This window comes from Leopardus geoffroyi, chromosome C1 (genome assembly GCF_018350155.1).
Source record: "Leopardus geoffroyi isolate Oge1 chromosome C1, O.geoffroyi_Oge1_pat1.0, whole genome shotgun sequence".
NCBI classification, from domain to species: Eukaryota; Metazoa; Chordata; class Mammalia; order Carnivora; family Felidae; genus Leopardus; species Leopardus geoffroyi.
The window spans coordinates 23,675,745-23,694,579 of NC_059328.1; the positions used below are offsets into that span (position 1 = coordinate 23,675,745).

General features: G+C 42.4%; 2 protein-coding genes across 6 annotated transcripts in view; one reads left to right on the forward strand and one right to left on the reverse strand.

Annotated features, from left to right (window-relative positions):
• The window catches only part of SNRNP40 (small nuclear ribonucleoprotein U5 subunit 40), a 33,766-nt gene extending 20,919 nt beyond the window's left edge, over positions 1-12,847 (reverse strand). The window contains exons 1-4 of the mRNA XM_045476449.1: positions 12,656-12,847; positions 10,301-10,430; positions 8,817-8,910; positions 7,461-7,626 (exon numbers count right to left, since the gene is read on the reverse strand). Of these exons, the coding sequence (XP_045332405.1) occupies positions 7,461-7,626; positions 8,817-8,910; positions 10,301-10,430; positions 12,656-12,799 (534 nt within the window). The 5' untranslated portion in view covers positions 12,800-12,847. The remainder of the gene's footprint in view (positions 1-7,460; positions 7,627-8,816; positions 8,911-10,300; positions 10,431-12,655) is intronic.
• Positions 12,848-12,990: 143 nt separating this feature from the next.
• Positions 12,991-18,835, forward strand: part of ZCCHC17 (zinc finger CCHC-type containing 17) — a 61,275-nt gene continuing 55,430 nt past the window's right edge. For 4 of the 5 annotated variants that reach the window (XR_006712146.1, XM_045476450.1, XM_045476453.1 and 1 more), the window contains exon 1: positions 12,991-13,119. The gene's annotated coding sequence lies outside the window, so the exon portion shown is untranslated. The other variant, XM_045476451.1, reaches the window with a different exon arrangement.

The following is an 18,835-nucleotide window of genomic DNA, read 5'->3' on the forward strand; positions in this document are numbered from 1 at the left end:
CACTGACTGAGCCAGCCAGGTGCCCCTGATTCAAATGTTTTAGAATATTAGTTCCAGATGACCATCATTTTTAAAAGACTATTTTACTTTGAAATATTCACAAACTTACACAAAAAGTTGGAAGTAAAAGAGAACATTTTTGTTGCCCGAATCATCTGAGAACTGCTGACCTAATGTCCCATCACTCCTAAATACTTGAGTGTATTTGTCCTATAAAAATATATATAATACATATAACATATACAATCCTGTATAATTTCAGCACAATCAATCAAAATGCAGAAATTAACACCAACACATCACTACCAACCGGTTCTCAGATTTCATTCAAGTTTCACCACGTGTTCCAACATGTCTTTTATAGAAAAGATTCAGTTCAGAATCATGTGTTGAATTTAGCAGTTATGTTTCTTTAGTTTCCTTCAGCCTGGAAGAATTTCTCAGACTTTCCTTGACCTTGACATTTCTCAAAATTATAGGACAGTTATTTTGTAGGATGTCCCGCAATTTGGGTTTGTCTGATGTTTCCTCATGATTAGATTCAAGTTATGCCTCTTTGGCAGGAATATCACTGAAGTGATGCTGCATTTTCAGTGTATTTTACTGAGTGGCTCACAATTTTGTTTTGTCCCATCATGAATAATGTTCAGTTTGATCATTTGATTTAAGATGTTCTTTTGACAAGCTTTCTGCACAAGATGTTCCAGGTTCATCTTGTACTTTCCCTGCCCAGTCCTGAAACAGGGAGCCCTGGTTTCTTCAGTGGAAAATGGTGTTTAAAGGCCAAGACCTGCACAGTAGATATGTTCATTGCTTTTGGACTGTTGTTCCTAAACCCTCTCAGTGAACAGTTGCCAATATATGCATACACAGGCGCACGTGCACACACACCTGTAAATACCCATTTACATCTCCCATTTCTTCTACGCCTGTTTATGTATTGAATGTTTATCAGTTCACACTGACACTTCCAGTTCAATACCAACAACACAAAATGCATTTTAGTTTTCCCTCCTGCATTGGTAACTCCTTTCTCCGACAATGAGAAACCTGCCTCCCGTTATTATATTTACTTACCTGATCAAGCTTCCTGAATGTAACCGATCTCCCACATCCTTTTCTACCCTTCTCCTCTTCCTTCCCTGTTTGAACTGTGATTCCCATCCTGGGCTGATCTTATGTGAACCCCTCCTCATCCCATATGGGTCATCCCTTTGTATGAATACGCCCTTCACCCTGCTCTGGCTCTAATATCCCTCTCCAGGCTGCCTTTCCTCAGGAATGCTAGCCTCAGCCCCAGACTCCCTACCCAAACTGCTCCCACACTATGTGGACACCCTCAGCTCAGGCTGTGACATCCATACTTCCCCCTACTCCACTAACGTATAGATGACCCTTTTATTCTGCTAGGGTACCAACTCTCCATGCTGGGCTGCTCCCCACTCCAATTCCCTATTCTGGGCTACCGACCCTGTGTTATGTGGTTGCCCTCCTCACCCTTCTCAGTCCCCATTTCCCTACAATGGACTGCCCCCAACTTGCATGGATGCTCTCCTCACCTCACTTGGGCCTCATACTCCACTCTGGGTCACAATGGCCCACACCTCCACCTCTAACCTGAAAACCTTCTGTGTCTTCGTCTACATAATGGCACTAGGACTGAATTGTAACAATTTGCATTTATATGTATGTGTATATATATCACATCTATAGTAATGTATATGCCTTAAACATATGATATGATACAAAAATGATTTTCTAAGTACTTTACCAGAAAGAATAGATTGCTAAAAACAATATGAAAAAACTGTGAAAAACAGTATGAAATATTGTTAAAAACAACAGAAAAAACTACTAGTATGGACAATGCTCAGGATGCCACTTCTAGACTGAAAATGCAAGCATTACTGAAAGCTTCGTCTTCTGTTGCGAATCCTGATACATCAAATGTAACACAAGGTTTCCCCCCTTAGAGAAACAGAGGTTATTAAATTCCTACACCTACAAACCTAAAACAGAAAATAATCAACAAAGCATTCCAACCTGATAACTAACTAAAAGGCATATGTAAAAGGCTGTTCGACAAAGCATTAATTATAAAAAATATGTTGAAATTAAGAATAAGGAATTGGCTAAAAAACAGTCACCTTTAGTTGATGTGACATATTGCACACTAAGATAAATATTAGCTTGAGTGACAAAGTTAAAACATTTATTTCAAATCATGTTTAATTAGAGGAGAAGAGAAGCAAGAAACTGAAAGGAGGACAGAAAACACAAACATGTACTCACAAAGGAGTAGTTGAAAAAAGAAAATCCGAGGAGAGACAGAAAGGCAAACATGAGGAAAGAGGTAAAGAAAAGGCAAAATGAGAGAAAGTAAGAGAAAAGGTGAAGGAAAGCCAAAAATAAACAGGAGTGAGTTCCTAGATGTTGATAGAGCAGGCCCTCGGTAAAATTCCTTAGGGCCCTGTCGTCTCTTACCACCTTTTGAAAGGCCCTTTGGCGAATCAGTTTACAAAGAAGACTCTCCAACCATGGCACACGGAGATTAAGAGCTCTGGGCTTTGGAATCATTCATAAGCCATACACTCTCTTCCTAGCTAAGCACCAGGCCCCAAGTGACTGGGTTTATTATAAAAATGATTTGGTAGGACAGTATCTCCAAGCAGATGATTCAGTATGTCAGTGTCACCACTTTAATTACGAAAAGAAAGCAAATTCATTTTAAAAAGCAACAATCACAAGGTTAGTGTGGTTTCTCGGATATACTCCTTTCAAGTCCCTCCTTGTTTAATCACTAAAATACTTCCCAGAGTACCAAATTAGTGCCAAAGAAAGAATAAAAATGGTGGTACTACAGAGTAGTATGTCCTTGTGTGCTCTTGAAATAAGTAATTATTTTTAGGCCTCATTTTCCTCATTTGATAGCGAGGATGCAGTGGTGAACATAGCATAACGTATAAACTTGTTGAATCACTATGTCGTACATCTGAATCTAATGTACCATTATGTATCACCATATTCAAATAAAAACAATAATAAAAAAATAAAATGAGGATGCTGGATGAGATCAATGGCTTCCAAAATGTCACACCTGCTACATCAAATCATGTTGAGGAACATGTTTTTTTTTTTTTTTTTCAACGTTTATTTATTTTTGGGACAGAGAGAGACAGAGCATGAACGGGGGAGGGACAGAGAGAGAGGGAGACACAGAATCGGAAACAGGCTCCAGGCTCTGAGCCATCAGCCCAGAGCCTGATGCGGGGCTCGAACTCACGGACCGCGAGATCGTGACCTGGCTGAAGTCGGACACTTAACCGACTGCGCCACCCAGGCTCCCCGAGGAACATGTTTTATAATCCTGGTTTGTGGGGCACCTGGGTGGATCAGTCAGTTAAGCATCCGACTTTGGCCTAGGTCATGGTCTCCGATTTGTGAGTTAAGTCCCACAGTGGGCTCTCTGCTGTCAGCACAGAGCCCACTTCAGATCTTCTGTCCCCACCCCATGCTTTCTCTTTCAAAAATAAACATTTTACTTAAAAAAAATTTTTTTTTAAACATTTATTCATTTTTGAGAGACAGAAAGGGACACAGCGTGAGCAGGGGAGGGGCAGAGAGAGAGGCAGACACAGAATCTGTGGCAAGCTCCAGGCTCTGAGCTATCAGCACAGAGTCCAACATGGGGCTCAAACCCACAAACCATAAGATCATGACCTGAGCCAAAGTCAGACACGCAATTGACTGAGTAATCCAGTGCCCCAATAAACATTAAAAAAAAAAAATCCTGGTTCTTAAAAAACACGATGTCATTTACATTAGCACCCAAAACAAAAGAGAAATATTTAGGTATAGATTTAACAAAATATGTACAATCCAAATGAAGGAAACTTCAAAACTGTAATGAATGGCGGCACCTGGGTGGCTCAGTCAGTTAAGTGTTCAACTTTTGGTTCGGGTCATGATCTCACAGTTGGTGGGTTTCAGTCCCATACAGGGCTCTGCGCTGGCAGTACGGAGCCTGCTTGGGATTCACTCTCTCCATCTCTCTCTCTCTCTCTCTGCCTCTCCCCTGCTCACACTGTCTCTCTCAAAATAAATAAGTAAACTTTAAAAAAATAGTTTAAAACAACAACAACAACAACAACAACAAAAACCCCAAAAAACAAAACTCTGATGAACAAAATCAAATAACTAAATAAATGGTTTTTCCATGTTCATGGATAGGAAAACTCAGTTTTGTCATTCTCAACTTTATAAATTCAATGCAATCCCAACCAAAATGTGTTGTGGAAATCAACAAATTGATTCTAATGTTCATGTGGAGAGACAAAGACCCAAGATTTCCAACACGATACTGAAAGAGAAGAATGAAGCTGGAGGACTGATCCTACCTGACTTCAAGACCTACTATAAAGCTACGGTAATCAAGACAGGGTGGTACTGGGGAAAGAATACATGAGTGGAAGAGAATAGAGAGCCCAGAAGTAGAACCCCATAAATATAGTCAACTGATCTTTGACAAAAGAGCAAAGGCAACACAATGGAGCAGAGTTTCTTCAACAAATGGTACTAGAACTGCACATTCACATGAAAAAACATGCATCTAGACACAGACCTTGCACCTTTTACAGAAACCAACTCAAAATGGATCACAGACCTAATATAAAATGTAAAATATAACTCCGAGAAGGTAACAGAAGAAAACATAGATGACCTTGGGTATAGCAAAGACTTTTAGATACAACACCAAAGCATGATCCATAAAACACTGATGAGCTGAACTCCATTAAAATTAAAAACTTCTGGGGGCGCCTGGGTGGCTCAGTCGGTTAAGCATCCCAACTTTAGCTCAGGTTATGATCTCCTGGTTCATGAGTTCGAGCCCTGCATTAGGCTCTCTGCTGTCAGCACGCAGCCTGCTTTGAATCCTCTGTCCCCGCCTCTCTCTGCCCCTTCCCTGCTGGTGTGCTCTCATGCTCTCAAAAATAATCAAACATTTTTTAAAAATTTAAAAAAATTAAAAACTTCTGCCTGCTAAAGACAATGTCAAGACAATGAGAAGACAGGCCACAAGGCAGGGAGAAAATATTTGTACATCTGATAAGGGACTATTATCCAAAACGTACAAAGAACTCTTAAAACTCAACAATAAGAAAACAACATGATAAAAAAAATGAGTTAAAGATAGCAGACATCTCACCAAAGAAGATACACTGATAACACAATGCATATAAAAAGATGCTCCATATCAAATGTCATCCCGAAAATGCAAATTAAACCAACAATGAGGTACCACTACATACTTATTGGAAGAGCCAAAATCTGAAGCAATGACACCACCAAATGATGATGTGGCGCAATGGAGACTCTCGTTCATTGCTGGTGGGAATGTAAAATGGTATAGATACTTGGGAAGAGAGATTGGTGGTTTCTTTCTTTCTTTCCTTCTTTTTTAAGATTTTATTTTTAAGTAATCTCTACACCCAATGTGGGGCTCAAACTTATAACCCTGAGATCAAGAGCTGCACACTCCACTGACTAAGCCAGCTAGGTGCCCCAGATTGGTGGTTTCTTAAACACATTCAGGGGTGCCTGGGTGGCTCAGTCAGTTAAGTGTCTGACTTCGGCTCAGGTCAATATCTCACGGCTCGGGAGTTCGAGCCCTGCGTTGGGCTCTGTGCTGACAGCTCAGGGCCTGGAGCCTGCTTCGTATTCTGGCTCTCGGTCTCTCTCTGCCCTTCTCCCGCTTGAACACACATGTGCTCTCTCTCAAAAATAAAAAACATTAAAAAAAAACAAACCTAAACATACTCTTACCATATGATCTAGCAATCACGGTCCTTAGCATTTACCTAAGAGAGTTGAGAAACTTAGGTCCACACAAAAACTTGCACGTAGATGTTTCCAGCAGCTTTATTCATCATTACCAACTCTTGGAAGCAACCAAGATATCCTTTATTAGGTGAATGGATAAACTGTTACATCCCGATGATGGAATATTATTTGGCACTAAAATGAGCTATCAAGCCATGAAAAGACATGAAAGAATCTTAAATGCGTATTACTAAGTAAAAGAAGCCAATTTCAAAAAGGCAAAACTCTGAAGACAGTAAAAAGATCAGTGGTTGCCAGGGGTGGGAGGGATGAATAGAAGGAGCACAGACAATTTTCAAGGCAGGGAAAATACTCTGAAATGTACCACAGTGATGGATACATGTCATTATATGCTTGTCCCAAACTACAAAATGTATAACACTAAATGTGAACCCCAACAAAAACTATGGACTTTGAGTGATTATAATGTGTCACTGTAGGTTTACCAATTGTAAAAAATGTACCACTCTGGTGGGGGAAAATGGGGGAGGCTGTGCATGTGGGGGCAGTGGGTATACGGGAAATCTTTGTACCTTCCCCTCAATTTTGCTGCCAACCTAAAGCTCTTCTAAAAAAAAATGTCTTAATTTAAAAACAAAAATTCCCTTGGGGCGCCTGGATGTCTCCGTTGGGCGTCCGACTTCAGCTCAGGTCATGATCTCACGGTTTGTGAGTTCGAGCCCCGCGTTGGGCTTTGTGCTGACAGCTTGGAGCCTGGAGTCTGCTTTGGATTCTGTGTCTCCCTCTCTCTCTGTTCCTCCCCCACTCGCACTTTCTCTCTCTCACTCTCAAAAATAAATAAAGGTTAAAAAAAAAATTTAAGAAAACAAAAACAAAAGCCCCCAAAATTCTCACTCCAGACCTACTGAACTAGAACCTGGGTATTTTTAACAGGTTCTTCAGGTGAGTCTGATATGAAGACAGGTTGGAAATCACTGGACTAAATAAATGACCCTGTTACTAAACCACATATTGACCTTTCCATATAGTGACTATACTTTTACAACAGCTTTGGAAGACATGTATATTACAGTCACTGTTCTAAAGACTGAGAAACAGGATCAGGAAAGTGAACTACCTGAGATCACATAATTAAGTAAATAGCTGAGTCAAGAATCCAATTCGGGTGATTCATGTCGTTCCATGTCACAATGGTTCAACATGGTTCTAATATTTATTATTCTAGAGGATACTTAAAACGTATTATTTTAGGGGTGCCTCAGTCAGTTAAGTGTCCGACTTTGGCTCAGGTCATGACCTCACAGTCATGTGAATTTGAGCCCCACGTCGGGCTCTGGCTGACAGCTCAGAGCCTGGAGCCTGTTTCAGATTCTGTGTCTCCCTCTCTCTGACCCTCCCCCATTCATGCTCTGTCTCTGTCTCAAAAATAAATACATGTTAAAAAAAAAAAAAATTAAAAAAAAAACAAAAAAAAACCGTATTATTTTAAAAGGCCTCTGTTTTGAGAAATGACCGCTAAAGCAAAGTTGTGGAGAGGAGTGTATGGCACAAGTGGAAAGCAAGATAGGTTCCCATTATGTAACCTTAGAAACTGCAACAGACAGACAGACAACACCCACCTTAACTGTACCATCATCACTGCCAGTGCAGACAAGCTGGGGGCCCCTCCTGGCTGGGTAACAGGAATTCACAAAGGAAGTATGTCCTTTCAGCCTTTTAACCCTCTCGCCTGTCTCACTGTCCCATACTGCCACAGTTTTATCTGTGGATGCGGAGAAGAGCATACTACAAGAAGAACAAAAAAAGAAGTAAGTGAAGAAAAGCAATGGCAACCCACCCCCTCCCCGCCCACACAGAACACTTGCCAAAACGTGCCACTCTTTAAGGCCACTGACAGGTTGTGCTCTGACAGTTTGACACATGATGCAGGAATGCTTCACCCTCCCTAACAAAATCCTGCTGGTTTTCTAGACCCAGTTACAAGGTCTACTCTATGAAATGTCAAAAAAATTTCCTTCTGTCAGTCCCCATGATGTATTACAACCTAATACCAGTAGTTTTCTCAATCTTTTTCTCCTTTGAGATAGACAACACTTTAGACATTCTCCCACCTGGAAATGTTTAATCACACCCTGCTGCAGAGTGAAGACACGCTGTAGCAATTCCTGACCTGGTGGCTCGGTAAAGTTTTTACTTTGTCTCCAAAAATGATTTCTAAGTTATAATTGATTTCATAAGGCATTCTTTACTCAAATACTAACAGGGAAAATGTATACAAGGTTATGTACCAATTGATTCCGGGACTCTAAGATTTTAGAGGCCAGAGGTACAAAACAATGAATGTTCACTAAAATACCTAATAGGATTAAATGACTTTGTATGATCACATTTTTATATTACCTAGGTTATTGTAAAATTATGCAGGCATTAAAATGTTTATGATAAAATGTATACTATGATACAGATACAACAGGTGAATAACAGTAAGGAAAAAAGCAGCAGAAAAGATCACACATGAAGCTCTAACGTATACGAAAAACCAAATGGCTTCGAGTAGGAAAAAAACGAGAAAAACATATCATAAGATTAACAGTGATAATCTTTGGAGTGGTAGGAATATGGGCTATTTTTTCATTTATGTTTTTGAGTTTCTCAAAAGAAACATTTTATTGTTTTTATTAAAAAAAATAACTGATATCTGCATATGCAAATTACATTTTGTTTGGTTTTAAAAAGAAACAGATTTGTCTCAGCTGTCGATGTTAGGTGATAGAGATGTATTCACATATGCATACATGGAGCAAGAAACACCAAACTTGGCTTAACAGTGATAGGACAATAAAGTAGCTGCTCAAAATGCAGTAGTTTTTGATGGCATAGTCTCCTGAGAGAGAAAACTCAAGGATGCAACGTGAAAGGATGCCGAGACAAGTTAGTAGGAGAAGAGCTGTCCTTCCACTGTGCGAACTACTCACCTGCCATCGGTATTATAATGCAGCTCCATCACCGCCCCACTGTGTCCCTTCAATGTGGCATAGTTATCACAGTCACCATAGACATTCCACAGCACTGTCAGGGAGACAGGGGTTCTGTGATCATTACTACGCAAAAGAAAAGTCATCATTGGCCACAGAAAAGGTACTTCTAAATTTATCACAACAGTTTTGAAATTATACTCCCTTGGAGTATTCTCCCGATTGGTTCTCCCAGCTGGACCAATTTTCTTGACACTAAAACAAAAGTAATGCCATATTTTCATATTTCATAAGGTTGAAAAAATTAATTTTTTAAATCTGAAAGTTTTCTGCTGTAATGTTAAAAAAGTTGGTACTCACTCCTACATGTCTGCTATGAGTATAAGAGAACTGCAAAATGATGGCACTTACAGAAAACCCAAGAAGCTGCAAACTGACTTGAAGGGCACATGGCAATGACTTTCTATTACATTTACTCATTCCACATGTACCATGTACCCGTAACAAGCCAGATGCTGGGGTAAAATGAGATAAGCGAATAGACACAGTTCCTGTCCTCAGGCAGCTTGGTTTAGCAAGGAATGAGGCTTGAGTATTATTAAGGAGCACCTCTATATGTAATAAGGCATGTACATATGGTATTTTTCTGTTGATAAACCATTTTTTTGTTTGATGAAATTAAGCACATCAATTTAAGGGATTGATCTTAATTAATCTTCTGCAAAGATCCCCAACTCTTCCAGATGCTTGGTCACTGTTAAGTTGAAGGATCACAGAACTAGAATACCTACATCAAGACAGCAAAGACAGCTATCATCTACCTTGAGGTACAATCTTATAAGCAAAGAGCTAAAGGACTCACTTAATCTCACAATACAACAAACGATGCCAGGATAAAAGAGTCAGATGTTTCTGGTATCTTCTCTCTTGTTTTTTCTCATGACTCTTCTGAGGTGATTTTTTCTACTTATTTCTGAAAAATGGGTATTCCCAACTAGCAGCTGAGAATCTAAATGCCGTATGATCCTGATGACGTACAGGCAGATTATCCAAGTGAGTTGCCACTTTAGGATCCCCATGTCCCCTCCTTCTTTTCGTATGCTAGGATTCTATGAGTGGATCAAGAGGAAGGCCTCACACCTTTGGGAAAAGGAAAAGCTATCTCTCTCATTACTTCCATTAACCTGGTATGCCTAGATCTCTTGTCTGGCTAAATCAGCTCAAGATTTGCCGCCATGAGGAAGATACCCTCAAACTAGGACAACTCACTTCCCAAGTAGTAACATGATTTCTCCTGTACTACATGGACCTTGAGTTCTATACCCAAGATCACTCAACATTTTCATGACACTATTTCAGCATGTTAGCCATGCAGTTTGTGATGTGACCAGCTCAGACTGATACCTTCTGTGGCACTGAAGGTTTTAAAAAAAGAATCACTATTTGGCAAAGAACAATTACTCCAGCTTCAAAAACTCTCTTACATATCAGTCGATCGAATCCTGCAGATGCTAAGGTGGATCCGTTGGGATGAAACTTGCAGCAGTACACTTCCCCTTCATGTCCTGAGAGAAGCATGATTGGAGCTTGAAGGGAGGAACACCTGGGAGGTCCCTAAACAAAAGACAGAAGTATAGGGTAGTCGCTGCATACAGGCAAAGGAGGCTGCAAAAGACACGGGGAACAATAATCGAGTGGATTTCTTCTGATTTAGAGAACAGCAACTTTTCTCACGTGAACTTCTGCCTCCAATGCAACGCGGTCCTGCTGAAGTGTCCAGTGTCTATCTGTTATTCTAACTACTCCCTCATTCTGCTCCCGTCCCATAGCCAACTTTTAATTGCTCAAACATGTTAAACTCATTTCTGCCTCAGGATCTTTATCCTTGTTGTCCCTGATCGGGATCTTCTTCCCTTAGATCTTCCTGTGTTTAGCTCCTTTCAAATGTTTCCACTTCAGAAAGTGTTTCTTTGATCACTCAAACTCAAGCAGCACCACACCTCCCCTCTGCATTCGATTAGTCCTACTGTATTTCCCCATAGCACTTATCACTACCTGCAATTACCTTCCTTATTTTACCTTATTTTTAACGTATCTCGTCCTTTTTCCCCACTACAAAAGGTTTGTGAGTGCAGGGACCCTGCTTGCGTCATCCAACACTGTCTTCCCAGTCTCTAGCTCATTTAATGAATGAATGAGTGAACTGACCTTCCCAACAACTCCGCAGGGTACAGATTACTGGGGAAAGTAGTTTTGATTATGGTCTCGACACTAAGCCTAGGCTTGGACAAGTCACTAAAACCTCATACTCTTGTCAGAGAGGAAAACTAGTACACTATCAGTAATCCCCAAACCTCTTCAGTCATTTCCAGTTTATGCATTTATTAAAAAATATATATATTATGTGCCAGACACTCTCTAGGCACTGGGAAAACAGTACTGAACAAAATAAAAACAAACAATGGAGTTTGTGTTCTAGAGGGAAGGAGGAAGAGGAAGGAGGAAGAGAGAAAACAAATAAAACAGATGGCAGGTGGTAGGTACTATGGAGGAAAAAAAGCAACGTGGGTTAATGCACACGGTGAATTGCAACTTAAAACAGGGTCGTCAGGAAAGCCCTCACTGATAAAGTGGTATCTGAACAAAGATTTGGAAGAGCTGAGTGTGTAAACCATGTGGGTATTTTGAAGAAGAGCACTCCAGTAGAGTGTAGCATATGAAAAGGCTTTGGGGCAAGAACATGGAAGCCAGTGTGACTGGAGCAGGGTGAGCAATGGAAAATTGGCACATCTGAGCGGTAAAGGGAAAGAGGGCAAAAGGCTGTAAGGGTTTGGGTTTCACTTTGGGCGAAGTGGAAAGCCACTGAAAGTCTGCAGCAGAGGGTAACGTGATCTAACGTTTAGCAGGATTCCTCTAGCTGCTGGACTGAGAACAGATTGACCAGACAAGAGCAGAAAACAAGAATACCAGTTAGAACCTCACTGCAATTGTCAGATGAGATGATCATGGCTTAGACCAGGAGCTAGTGATGGAGTTGACAGAAGTGGTAGCAATTTGGGATATATTTTGAGGAGGGTGCCAGCACGATTTGTTCATGGCCTGGCAGAGAGGTTGAGAGAGGAGACCCATGTATTTCTTGATCTGAGCCTAATAGTCCAGGAGGAGAGGTGTGATCATTACCTCTATCTCACAAGAAATGCAGTTAGGAGCATGGATTCTGGGCTTAAAATCTGTTTCTATCATTTACCAGATAAGAGTTTACAATACAGGATACAAACAGTTCCTACCTCTTTAGCTATTACCAAGATTAACAGAGTTTTCATGTACAAAGTACTCAATACAAAGACTCGATGAATGTTAGCTATTGTTCGGTTGTTGTTAGTACTAGCGCTGAGAGGTAAAGAGGAAAGCAACTTGCCCGAAGTCCCAAAGCGAGTCGGTGTCACTCATTTCCTTTCTCCCCTCATTCACTCATTCATTCATCCGTCCATTCTACAAACTTTTCTGAACGTAGACTCTATGTCGGATCCCTGGGAGATTAAGTATGAGAAAGCCCTGGTCCTGGTTTTGAGTTCAAGGTCCTTAAACTCTAATTCTAACGCCACGCCACAGGGTGGTCGAGACGCTGAAAACAGGAGTCCGACGGGCTAACGAACGCAGCATCCGCGGGGGGGGGGGGGGGGGGGGGGGGGGGGGTGTCGACGGCTTTTACAGTGTTTTCTGCTTTAACTGCAGGTAGCGATTCTCGTTCCGCCCCCGCAGTGCGGGATCTCCCGGTGCAGGGCTCTCGGAGATGAAGGATGAGCTGAGGGCCGAAGGCCGCCTCCTACTTCACTTACCGCTTGCAGCAAAGCTCCCGGCGCCGTCTGCTGCTGCCCGGCTCCGGGGCCCGACCCCGCCGCTCCCAACAGCAACTCATGCCTCTGCCGTTTGACTGGTACCAGCGGCAACTCTGGGCCCTTGCGCTTCTGCTGTTCTATCATGGCGGCAACCGCTCTTCTCAGCGCCGCCACTGACCGCGCCGACAGGCTCAGGCACCGCGCGATTGGTTCCGACTTAGTTCTTCCCCCAGAACTTCCGGCTTGGAGAAACCAATCGGCTTCCAGTACTCTCCTCTGCACCGCCCCCTGAACGCTCTTCTTTTATTGGTCAGCTCTTCCTGGCGTCACGAGAGTACGGTGCCAGGATTGGTGGGTAGAGCTGGAGTCCCACCTAGGCGCGCTGTGTCTTGTGGGTGGAAGCGCTGTCTGGGTTTTGGCGTTTCGCGCAATGCTGCGGCGGGGAGACCCGGAGCTGACACCGAGTAAGTGGAAGGAAGGTCGGGGGTGGGTGGCTGCGGCATTTGGAGGCGGCGCCTCGGTTGTGTGGCCTGAGCCTGGCCCTTGTCAGCTGAAGGTTTGCAGGAGGCAGAGGCGGGCCCGGAGTTCGCCGCGCCGGTAGGTAGCAGCGTGGGTTCCGCTTCTAGGCTGGGGCAGAGCGTTGGGGTCTTTGCGGCCCCCTGGGGCTCTCGACGGCTGGCTTGTTTGTCCAGCGCCTGCAGTGTAGAACCCTGTGCCGGACGCTCCCAGGGAGGAAAGGCCTGTCTCCCAGCTCCACCAGGTTCCTCTATGGCTGAGGAGGCCGGCTTGTTTCTACCACTGATGGTGCAGCCTTGTACTAGGGCCTGCTTTGTGCCTCAGAGAAACAGAGATGAGGGAAATGTCCGACGCCTGCTTCTCCTGAGTACGGTCTTGTTGAGAGTTTTGGATTCATACGTGGGAACCAGGTCTCCTCCTTAATCGTCCAACTGATACTTCTTGTGCAGAGCCTCGGGATACATTGTGAACCAAACATGGTCCCTGACCTCAGGGGCTTGAGTCTGGTGGTGCAAACATGTAAAAACAATGATCTCACTAAGAACTGTAAAATAGCGCTGCCTAAGAGAGGGGCCTGATGTTATGCGTGCCTAAAATCAGCAGAAAGGCATCTGTGAACAAAAGGTGCCTGAACCGGTAACCTAAAGGGAGAATTCTAATTACTTAGGTCAAGAGAGGAAGGCAGAATATTCCATCTAGAACAGCATATGCAGGGGCCCTGTGGCAAATGACTAAAAGGCAAAAAGAGGCCACTGTGGCCAATACAGAGGAGATGAAGGAGAGTCTGGTACAGGATGTAGCCGGAGGGGGGGTAGAGGTGCAGAAATCTTACTGTGAGAATGATGGGAAGCCACTGGATGTTTTTTATGGGGGAGGGAGGAGGTTGTCTGGTGGGAGAGTGGCTTGATCCCTCGGGCTCAGTAGCATGAACAGATAGGAGGAGAGATAGGTACAGATAGACTACTTGGGTGAGAGCTATTAGCAATGAAGACTGAGGTATTTGTACAACTACAGGAACTGGACAGTTTCTAGAGATATATAGGAGGTAAAATTAGTAGGATTTAATGATGGATTGGATTTAGGGAGTGAAAGGAGAGAAATCAAACTGTAGGTCCTAGGTTTCTGGCTTATGCAACAGGGTAGTTCTTTTTTTGGAAGAAGAAGAGGGAGGTGGTAGGATATCCAGGAGGCAGTTTGAAATATGGCTTTGGAACTCAGAAGCGAGTTTTCGGGAAACATTTACTTGGGAATAATTGCATATAGGTGACAATATGAGCCATAAGTGTGGGTAAGAGAACCTTGAGTTGTCCCAACTTGTAATGGCCAAGAATGAAAGCATGAGTCCATAAGAGAAACACAAGAGCTATAGAGGAGGACCAGAGGAATGTTGCCTCAGCAGCAGGAAATGGTCTGTGTAGTGGTGCCTGGCTGGTCCAGTCGGTAGAGTGTGCCAACTGTTGATCTTGAGGTTGTGAGTTTGAGGCCCATACTCGGTGTAGAGATTGCATAAAAATAAAATCTTTAAAAAAAAAAAAAAAAGGTTCTGTGTTAGAAAAAGTTTCTGTGTTAGAAAATCCTGGGATTTGGGGCGCCTGGGTGGCTCAGTTGGTTAAGCAGCCGACTTCGGCTCAGGTCATGATCTCGCGGTCCGTGAGTTCGAGCCCCGTGTCAGGCTCTGCGCTGACAGCTCAGAGCCTGGAGCCTGTTTCAGATTCTGTGTCTCCTCTCTCTGACCCTCCCCCATTCATGCTCTGTCTCTCTCTGTCTCAAAAATAAATAAAAAATGTTAAAAAATTTTTTTTAGAAAATCCTGGAATTTAAATAACATGAGAATTGAAACATGTCTGTTGGCTTTATCATCATGGAGCTTATGGTGTCCTTCGTGAGAGTTGGTGTGATGAGACCAGAAGCCAGATATGAGGCAGAGATTCAGGAAAGGAAATGGAGGCAGTGAATCTACAGAGTATTTTTCATACATAAGATTGTAAAGGAGAGGAGAGGATGTGGAAGCTGAAGGAGATGAGGGGTCACCAAGGATCCAACTGAGAGGGCGAAGGAGAAAGTGAGAGAGAGAGAAATTGGGTCATTGATCGTGTTGTGAAAACGTGGGAATGGATGGGATCCAAAGTACAGTTAGACCAACCTTAGGAAGATGGACAGTTTCTCCAGTGAATAGAAAGGAAGAAGGAAATGAAGGCAGTAGGTTCAGTCTGTTTGTATATTTGGTACTGATAAAATGAATTCCTTTCTCATGGCTTTTATTTTCTCTGTAAAGTAGGTGATGTGATCATATGCTTAGAGTGAGAGGAGATCAGAGATTTGAGAAGATTGCAGAAGGTGTGAAAGACGTTGTAGATTGTGGGAGAATTGTGTGACCAGAGACATGTAGAATTGTCTGGCAGATTTAAGGTTGGAGATCATAATTTTTTTCTAGCAACATCAGGCTATTCTGTGCCGGCATGCAGAAAACATACCAAGGTATGGTGGTGAGGACTGTGGGTTTGACTTGCTCAGCGCACGTTTCTACCTCTACCTCTTACAAGGCAGCGCACATGGCCTTCTCTTACTGAAAATTCTGAGATGCCAAAAACGATTTCGTAGACTCCTTTGCACCTAAGGTGAGAATTGAATTTGGAACTGAGTTAGATGTGGAGACAAAGAGGGTGAGAGCCATCCAATTCTGCTGGCAAATTTCGTAGCAGAGCTGTCTCTTTAGTCACCAACTTTCTGGTTTAGTGACTTTCTGCAATGATAGCCATAACTTTCTTGATCATGGCGAAGACTTATTTTGCGGGTTAGGACTTGTTCCTGTAAGTTCTAACAGAGCCTGCTCCCATAGCCCTTCAAGTAATTTTGTAAGCCACATGATCCCTGGCGATAACTCCCTTTTGGCTTATCTTAGCTAGCATGGGTTCTGTTGTCTGCAACCATACTTCACTCATGCCAGACAGGTGAGCTGTAAAGACAAGGAGTTAAAGGGTGGTCAGAGTATTATTAAAATGATGGGCTATGGAGTCCAAGCTGGAGAGGGCTAACAGGTTGGAAGAAAGTAGAGGTCGATAGATTAGGATTCTAATGAGGTCAAAGAACAGTGTTCTCTGCTATAGGACTTCCATTTATCCTTAAAGTCCTCTTCAGTTGTCACCTCTTAAACTTCCCTGTGTCCTCCAAACCATTGGTCTCTGTCTTGTTTTCTCAGCACTTTGAACCTAGCCACTATTTTAGCACTGATCACATTGCATTGCAAATGGTTACCATTATCCCTACCAGACTAGGAAGTCTGTGAGGACAGGGACTGTGTTGAAAGGGGTAGTAACAGTGGCCTGGGCATATGACCCTTGGAATGGCCTACTATTTGTCTCTTTCTAGCCATGCATTTTGGGCAACTTACTTCATTTCTGTACACAGGAATACCTACTTTGTAGAGTTGTTTTAAGGCCTGGAGGGAGGTTTATGAAGTGCTTACCACAGAGCCTGGCGTAAACATCAGTAAATGCGCTGAACTGATGAGTTAACAGTTTGAAGTAGGATTAAACGAAGTACTTCAGTATTTCAGTAGACAGTTCTAAATTTCAGTGTGCTAGACGCTGCAGATTTGCGGGGGGATGGATATGATACTGTGTAAGACAAGGGCATGCACAGAAGAATTTCACAATCTAGAAAGGGAAGAAAAAATGTCCATATGATTTGAATCCCATCTTCATCATTCATAGCTTTGTAATCTTGAGTAAGTTACTTAGCTTCTCTCATGTCTTAGTTTTTTCATCTATAATGTGGCAATAATAATTGCCTATGTTGTCGAGTGGTCCGAAAGAGAATCAAATTAGTTAAGACAAGTAAAGCTCTTAGGTTAACGTACAGCAAATAAATACTCGAATACTAACTGTTGTTATCAGACGACTTGGAGAGGACCTCCAAGATTATTGACTAAGAACAGTGTGGGGTAGAGCGTAAGTACTGGTCATGGGGTCTCGTGCCAATGGCTAGCTGTAAGCAGCCTCTGTCAAGTCACTTGACCTCTGTTAGCCCTATTTTCAGTTAAGTAAAAGTAATGAGGTGAATGATTCCTTTTCATCTTTCACATTTTATGAGTCCGTTTTTTGTGTTTTTCTTTGCACTTTACTATTCTCTTTCCTGCTTTTGGACATTTTCTCAATCAATCCATGACTGAAGTTCAAAAAGGAAGAAGCATCTGTCTTAGATAGTCATTCTATCAAGTTGATGGGAAGGAGGAAGTTTGGCTACCATTGTGGCATTTGAAAATCTCCCCCCTTCTAATCTAGCCTACATATTGGGTGGAAGTTATTTCCTCTACATTCTTTAGACCAGAATGCTTTCTCCCTTCTTTCTTTCCCTGTTTGTTTGGCGTATAGTGAGGCCATTCACTCATTCAAAAACAAACAAACAAACAAAAAACCCACAAAATTTTGAGTACCTACTGCATACCAGATATGAGGAACAGAAGACCAAATAAGAAATGATCCTTGGTTACATGTTTAGATGAATTAATCCAGACCCAGCTCATCATAGCCTCATCCATGAATAATGCCATTCTGACGATGACTCCTCCTTGGAATCTCTAATGTTGGGACTTAGTTCATGTTGGAAACTCTCACAAGATTTAGATGTGCACTGTGAATTCTTTTGAGGCAATGGAGAATAGTGGTTGAGAATGCAGGCTCTGGAGTCATTCTGTCTTTGCTCATATCCCAGTATTTTTGCTTATCAACTGATTCTCCTCTCAATTCGTATGCACAGGTTAAAGATAAATTAAAATCCCTTTAACTCTTAGGGTTCTATCTAGTTATTATTGTTCTGTAATGACCACAACAGATCTAAATTCAAACAGACTTAACTACAACAACAAAAATCTTGGCCAGATCAGTAAGGTGACACATGAAATGAAGTTCCAAAGATGCCTTAAAATATCTTAGCAATTTGGGGCACCTGGGTGGCTCAGTCGGTTGAACATCTGACTCTTGGTTTCGGCTCAGGTCATGATCTCGCAGTTCATGGGTTTGAGCCTTGCATCGGGGAGTGGGGGGGGTGGGTTCTGAGCTGACAGTGTGTGGCTTGCTTGGGATTTTCTCTCTCCCTCACTCTCTGGCCCTCCCCTGCTCATGTTGCTTTTTCTCAAAAAACAAAACAAAACAGTATCTTACCAATTTAATATTGTTCTATGAGCTTCACATTGCTTGAGAGAAGGGGGAGCAGGATGTTTTTCTTTTTTAATTGCATGTACATTTAAAAAAAAAAACAAGTTTGAAATAGTCACAAAACTGGAGGTACAGTACAAATAACCTTTTTTTTAATGAATCATTTGCAAGCTAAGTTGCTGACCTGATGTCCCATCATCCCTGAATACTTTAGTTTTCCTACAAACAAGGACATTCTCCTGTATAACCACACTGTAACTACTATAATCAGAAAGTTAACATTGCATTACTTCTTCTAGTCTTTTTTTTTTTTAATTTTTTTTATGTTTGTTTATTTTTGAGACAGAGGGAGAGAGAGCACGAGTGGAGGAGGGGCAGAGAGAGAGGGAGACACAGAATCTGAAACAGGCTCCAGGCTCTGAGCTGTCAGCACAGAGCCCGATGCGGGGGGTCAAACCCACGAACCGTGAGATCATGACCCGAGCCGAAGTCGGACGCTTAACTGACT